Source organism: Bidens hawaiensis, unplaced genomic scaffold (genome assembly GCF_021521415.1).
Source record: "Bidens hawaiensis isolate Kalapana, Puna unplaced genomic scaffold, B.hawaiensis_p1.1 tig00023611_1, whole genome shotgun sequence".
NCBI lineage: Eukaryota > Viridiplantae > Streptophyta > Magnoliopsida > Asterales > Asteraceae > Bidens > Bidens hawaiensis.
Genome location: NW_027493698.1, coordinates 11,899 through 18,887, shown reverse-complemented (window position 1 = coordinate 18,887; position 6,989 = coordinate 11,899). Strand labels below are relative to the sequence as shown.

General features: G+C 37.1%; 1 protein-coding gene and 2 non-coding genes across 3 annotated transcripts; all 3 read left to right on the top strand.

Annotated features, from left to right (window-relative positions):
• The first annotated feature begins 2,463 nt into the window (after positions 1-2,463).
• TRNAQ-UUG (transfer RNA glutamine (anticodon UUG)) lies at positions 2,464-2,535 on the top strand. The gene has a single exon. It is a non-coding gene; the product is annotated as a tRNA-Gln (tRNA).
• Positions 2,536-3,423: 888 nt separating this feature from the next.
• On the top strand, positions 3,424-3,495 carry TRNAC-GCA (transfer RNA cysteine (anticodon GCA)). The gene has a single exon. It is a non-coding gene; the product is annotated as a tRNA-Cys (tRNA).
• Positions 3,496-4,090: 595 nt separating this feature from the next.
• On the top strand, positions 4,091-6,524 carry LOC143567716 (eukaryotic translation initiation factor 3 subunit E-like). Its single transcript, XM_077054065.1, has 7 exons — positions 4,091-4,304; positions 4,369-4,751; positions 5,167-5,288; positions 5,352-5,571; positions 5,661-5,803; positions 5,898-6,035; positions 6,314-6,524. The coding sequence occupies exons 1-7, from the start codon at positions 4,091-4,093 to the stop codon at positions 6,411-6,413; spliced, it is 1,320 nt and encodes a 439-aa protein (XP_076910180.1). The 3' UTR covers positions 6,414-6,524.
• The last annotated feature ends 465 nt before the right edge of the window (positions 6,525-6,989 follow it).

The following is a 6,989-nucleotide window of genomic DNA, read 5'->3' as shown; positions in this document are numbered from 1 at the left end:
TTATTTGAACCTAACCCTAAATATATTCATCATATGTTTTAGGTTTACTTGTTTAATCTATCTGTGGTTCTGCACGTGTTCCTATATCACTTACATTCATCCAGTTTAGATTGCCAGTTCCAATTGCTACTGCATATGATGCAGTGGCTAACACTAATAACAACATTATGCTGATTCTGTTTAACTCACATAGTAATTAGTTATCCTCTTTCTTAACAAGCAAACAAACACTTGACTTATCATCCATATATCTTCTTTAACTAAAACAAGATCTTTGCAAGCCAAAGCAATTAATCAGTTATCATCTAAATACTTCGGTTTTGACTCTTCTTTGTTTGTAGTATGTAGGGCCCGGATGACTGAATTTGCTGGCACTCGAGGGCCTCTATCTCAAAGCTAAAATCCCCGATCTCTGATTCTGAGGCTGATGCTAATATCTCCCGCATCCGATTCTGATCCCACAACCAAGTGTTTATAATACAACTTGTTAACTTTACTCTTTAATAAAACAATTCAAAGGGGGTCTAAACTATACCTACGCCGATCGACCCAGCCTTTTCAGATGCCCACTCATCCCAAAACTCTACAGGCTCACAACCTACTTCTCTTCCAGATCCTAAAAGATAAAGTAACATAGAAACAATGTTAAGTTGTTAAACACACTTATATCAACTGTCCGTATATAAAACTTACTTGTTTAAACTTATTGAATGGCTTTGCTCCGGTTGTATGAACCACTTGAACTTTTCTTCTGTTCTTTGCATTATACCAGACTTCTCCTTAAAGGATAGGATGCCGTTCACCAATGAGAACAGAAACACCTCCACACGTCTTTATTAAAGTATGCCGGGCACTCTTCCTCAAGTCATGTGCTGTTTTCTTCAGCTTGTATTGTTGCGCGATTCCTGTCGTCGTATAGTGTCTGGGTCATTGTAAGGGCCACGTGCTCTTTCACAGCCGTGCCACCATCAGCATCTGATTCACTAGGATGTTAGCTATAGTATCTCTTTCAAAAACCAACAAGTATAATATTAGGTTAGGTATTTGTTAGTTAATGATAAATGGAAATTTTTTTATGGACAATGTTTTTACTCGGAACTCCGCGATGACACAGGGCCAAAAGGTTTCAGGTGCGCTTTTTAACGTAAAAGTTCCCATAGGCCACTTAGCGCGCATTATAGCTAGTAGCGTCTTGGTGGCAGTGTTATCTAGAATACTGCATTCACAGGATAATAGAGTTTATATCATATCATGGAGCAATTAGTGGTGCCTAAGTAAGTCAAAAACAGTTCAAAGCCAACCTGACCATCTGGTTACCTCTAGTTGTGTTTTGCTAACTTATATAGGTCGAGGGACCATAGGAGGATTCCGGTACACTCCTTCACAATGGCCCTTCCCCGAGTAGCTACATGAGAAGTGTATGAACTTATTATATAAGCGTAATATATTGATAAAGGATATAAGTAGTTGCAAGTAAGTTGCATAAATAAACCTGGTGGGCCCTGAGCACCGTCACGCTTGGCATGCGCTTGTTGGTTTCGTTGTCGTGCCATCACTACTTCGTAATGTAGTTAGGTGCAAATGTACCCCAAAAGATGGTTTCTCTTGGTATGGCTATGCTTAAGCGTATAAAATACAAGTTAGTAAAGGTGTTGATTTTCCCCAACAAGATATAATAAATAAAGCTTGATCATTTACAAATCCTAATTTAACTTTGACATAATTAGTCGTAACACTGTTCCTAACTATTTCAGTTCAAAGTAGATCTTAATGTTACATCACTAAAAAAGGTTTAAAACGAGGATAATCATCGTAAGGATTTGTCGTATTGGTGGGAAGGTGAGGGTAAGCATTTGATAAAGACTCTTTAAAGAATATCAGCAACAGCAGCATAAGAAGCCCATTTGAGTTGACCAAATTGAAATGGGTATTTTGTGGAATGCTATTTAATGGTGAATCTCAATTTGAGAGAAGGCTGACCTGCAACCTAATTTTCATCATTGAGATTACAATTCTTACGTTGCATCAGGTATGCATATCTTGGTGCTATTTGACACTGCAGTAGATAGAAGTGTGCAAATTCCGGTTCCAACCCGTGAGAACCGACCCTGCAGTATTTGGGTACGATTATCTGTTCCTGTGATTTGTTATACTCGATAACACGTCGGTCTGGTTCCGACCTACATAATTAGTTAAAATCTCTATTTTTAGGAGGTGTTATCAAATCCAATATCCGTTACATGCGTATCTGCGTAGCAACGAATCATTGCAGTTATATATTATCGTTGCAGCAAAGCATTAAAGCTTGATTATTAAACAGGAATCGTTGATTCATCATAGGAAACAAGCATCAGTTTTCCAAAGCAGCAAGGAATCATCGTAGGAAAGAAGCATCAGTTTAGGTATGTATCGTGTATTATAATCGATTTACATATTTAAGTACAGTGCAGAGCTGTTATGTCTGGTTCTATGGTGTAGTGGTTAGCACTCTGGACTTTGAATCCAGCGACCTGGGTTTGACTCCTGGTAGGACCTTTTTTCTACTTATTTTGCACGGATGGGTTTGTGAGGCGATTTAGGTAGTTGTCACTGAATTTTGAGTCTCTAGAAACTCAAATATGTTAAATGTCTGTCTTTCTTGATAACTAACACACGGTTTTAGGATTCTATAGATTATGCATTATCTAATAGCTAGATGTAAATTTTAAGATGTACACTTGATATGATTTTGTGATAAGTGTAATTAAGCACAGAAATGGAAATTTGACAAACTAAGATAGACAAGTGGATAGTTTTATGGGGGAGGGAGTAGTATAAATGTGTAGAGGTGCCAATATCGACTCACTCAGCTATGATTATATCTAGTCTTTATTTGGCATGATAGATACATAGTGTTACTGTATTAGGTATTTTCTTTTTGCTCTTATGACAATTTGATAGAATATGCTTCCAAATTTAGAATTAAAAGTCGGTTGAGTTTAAGAGTTTCGTCAAGCAAGTACTTGAGATTGAATTTGAACTTTTTTCCTATTAGACACATTTGAAGGTTACGTGTTGAAAGCGTGTATAAACACTTAAAGAATAGGAGTTAGTGGCCGAGAAATATGAATTAGGTAATTCACATCAATTTCTATATTCCATTGTATACCAGAACCAAACAGGAGAACTGTTTCCGGGGACAGCTGCTGAGGCTTATTTTGCCTTCATAATCAAATTGAATTTACCGAGGTCCATCCCTTTTTCTTCATTTCCATTTTTGTAGATTGATTCCGTCCTCAATGATATCACCGTTTCAATTCAAGTGGTTTAAGTAGTTGACCTGAGTCCGTTAGCACGATGGTCCTGGTGCCGAGTTTCTGTAATATCAATAATAATAAGAGTCATTAGTATAAAATAAAATCATTCAGATTAAAGACAATTAACGGGTCCATAGCTCAGTGGTATAGCAATTGACTGCAGATCAATAGGTCACCGGTTCGAACCCGGTTGGGCCCTCAAAGCCTTTTTGTTTTTTCTACAGTATTCTGTTTTAGCTCAGGTCAACAAAATATGATCAGTAGCCATTTGCAGCTCCTCTTTTGAGTGTCAAAGGCAAAGGCCTTCATTCTCCATTTTAACGGCACAGATATTGAACTTGAACCTGCATTGCATTATTAAATCAAAATGGGTGAGGTCCAAAAGCGTTAAATCAAAAGGTACAAACATAACTTAATTCAAATCATAAAATGGTAAACGTTTGTTTGTAGATATTTTACAAGGATGGCATACGTATTTGAAAATATAAAACTTATAAAATATGATTGGATCTTGATCATCTGGACCCAAAACATTTTTTTTCTATAATCAAGTTTAAGCTGTTAGGCCCAACCAGAAATCAAATAAAAAAATTTCGAGTACTTATTGTGCCTCCGGCAGGGACGCAAACAGTAATTTTCTCTATTTTTAATTTTAATAATAATAATAAAGTGCTAAGTGTAGTTATAGTGAAAAAGATGGAGGACTGAAAGTGGAAAGAATAAGCGCATAATAAAACCCTAGCAGCACCCCACATCTATCTTCTTCTTCTTCTTGGTCTTCTTGATTGATCGGTATGGCGATGGCTAAATACGACCTGACACCCCGCATAGCCCCGAATCTGGACAGGCATCTGGTGTTTCCGCTGCTGGAATTCACCCAGGAACGCGAGCTTTACCCCAACGACCAGATCCTCAAGGCCAAGATTGAGCTCCTGAACAACACCAATATGGTTGACTACGCCATGGATATTCACAAGTCTCTCTACCACACCGAAGACGTTCCTCAAGGTACCTTTTTTATTAGACATATGTATGTATGTATGTACCTACAGTTGAAGTTTCTGTCTTTTAGATATGGTTGACAGGAGAGTAGAGGTGGTTGCAAGACTCAAGTCTTTGGAAGAAGCAGCTGCTCCACTGGTCACTTTTTTGCAAAATCCAAATGCTGTTCAGGAGTTGAGGGCTGACAAGCAGTATAACCTCCAGATGCTAACCGAACGCTATCAGATTGGTCCAGAGCAGATAGAAGCATTGTATCAGTATGCAAAGTTTCAGTTCGAGTGCGGTAACTACTCCGGAGCGGCTGATTACCTGTATCAGTACCGAGCATTGTGCACCAATGCTGAAAGGAGTCTGAGTGCCTTGTGGGGAAAGCTAGCAGCTGAAATACTCATGCAAAACTGGGACATTGCTCTTGAAGAACTCAATCGTTTGAAGGAGATAATAGACTCCAAGGTCTCTTTTTATTCATACTTTTTTACTAATTTTATGTATGGCTGCAAACAAGCTGACCCTCCGCTAGCTTTAATATATAACACAATATATATATATATATTATTTAGTTACTTTTATCATAACTTTTTACATAATAATCATGGTTATGAAGTAAATATCTACTAAATTTAAAGATCAAAATCATTTCAATCATGGTACTAGCCAGCTTGAAATTGATAAGTGAAGCTCGGGCTTGTTTATTAAAGCGAGCTTATTTTCAGGCTCGACCTTGGGCTCGAGGTCGCAAATGCTTGGCTTGATTTGTGCTTTTTGTGAGCCAATTTTGAGTAGCCCGTGGTTTGGCTTGTTTACACTTCTAATTTTATGATTAGTTTATTTTCTTGTAAGTAATTTAATGACAAGTATTTTCTTTCAGAACTTCGCATCTTCATTGAATCAAGTTCAAAGTAGGATTTGGTTGATGCATTGGAGTTTATTCATCTTCTTCAACCATGACAATGGCAGAACACATGTCATTGACTTATTTAATCAGGACAAGTACGACCCTCCTATTAGTTTGACACTATTTTTTATTTGATTACTTATAAATTCTTTTTCTAGGTATTTAAATGCCATTCAAACAAACGCTCCACATCTGTTGCGTTACCTTGCAACTGCATTCATTGTCAACAAGAAAAGAAGACCTCAGTTTAAAGAATTCATTAAAGTTATTCAGCAAGAACAGCACTCGTTTTCGGATCCAATTACCGAGTTTTTGGCATGCGTTTATGTCAATTTTGACTTTGATGGAGCTCAAAAGAAGATGAAGGAGTGTGAGGATGTAAGTACTTTTGTTTGTTCTTTTTTAATTCTTTATTATATTATATATACATGAAACATTTTATTTATTGAATAAAAATGTACAAACAGGTGATACTGAATGACCCATTTTTGGGCAAGCGGGTCGAAGAAAGCAACTATACAGTTGTGCCTTTGAAGGATGAGTTTCTTGAGAATGCTCGTCTTTTTATCTTTGAGACTTACTGCAGAATACATGAGCGCATTGACATGGGGTACATACTTTTTTTGCTATATTTATTCATTGTAGTTTTAGGGGTTTAAAAACTTTTGAATCATGTTTTTAGGTTTCGTTTGATTAATTTGCAGGGTGCTTGCCGAGAAACTAAACTTAAACTATGAAGATGCTGAAAGGTGGATTTTGAATCTCATTCGAACTTCAAAGCTAGGTGCTAAAATCAACACCCAAACTGGAACTGTTGTTATGGAGCCCAATCACCCTAATGTGTAAGTACAAGGATTCTATTTTAAAATATGATGCTGTTAATCTGTAGACTTATCTTGAGTTGGAGGTGGCATTTAAAACTGTTTGATGTGAGTTGGATTTTTTTTTCCTAAACATACTGTGTGGATGAAGTTTAAACAACTGAAACGGGTCAAAATTGTCGAAGGTCAACCCAAGTGTTACTTTAATAATTTTCGCCATCTATATCGATTTTTTTAATCAAACAAGGTGAATATTATAGCGTTCAAAATGTGTGTTTGACCTTTATCTTTCTTCACAGGTACGAGCAGCTTATTGACCACACAAAGGGACTGTCGGGCCGCACGTACAAGTTGGTTAGTCAGCTCTTGGAACATGCTCAGGCACAAGCTGCCCGATGATTTGGGTTGTTGCAGATTTTGAAACTATTTACTTGTTTGGAGTGTTGATGGAATTTTGAGACTCGCGGTATGTTAGTAAATTGGGATTTTAATCGACAATTGTGGTAAAGATGCTGAGCTTTGAGCATTGCTATTTTTATGTAGCATCATATCATAGTACTTATGTTTTTTACAAAATTTTGTTTGTGAGTTGGTCATCAATGGTATCTTTGGAAAAAAAAAAGGTTCGGAATTTTAGTATTAGTATATGTATTAAGACAAATACATATTTACTTTGTTAAAATCAGATAATTAAAAGTCTAATTTGTAATAACTTGCCATAGTTATGCCAGCCAGACCCGAAAATAAAGGCTCAGGGATTGATTAACCGTTAAACGAAACCATTGAATAAGCCAAATCAATCAGCTCTATTTTTTCATAACCGAAACTAGGGATGTTCAAAACGGTTTGGGACTAGGAACCGGAACCGGTTCTTAACCGGTTCCTATATTCAAAACCCCCTTTTAAACCGGTTCCAGGCTCGAATCGGTTAGGGAACCGAACCGGTTCTCCCACCCTCGGACCCCTAACCTATCT

What these genes read in the sequence shown, in the direction of transcription:
- LOC143567716 (XM_077054065.1), top strand. Translation starts at nt 4,091, where the DNA reads ATGGCGATGGCTAAATACGACCTGACACCCCGCATAGCCCCGAATCTG. An exon ending in CACCGAAGACGTTCCTCAAG is followed by an intron (nt 4,305 to 4,368) that starts GTACCTTTTTTA and finishes TCTGTCTTTTAG; the next exon opens with ATATGGTTGACAGGAGAGTA. An exon ending in AGATGAAGGAGTGTGAGGAT is followed by an intron (nt 5,572 to 5,660) that starts GTAAGTACTTTT and finishes ATGTACAAACAG; the next exon opens with GTGATACTGAATGACCCATT.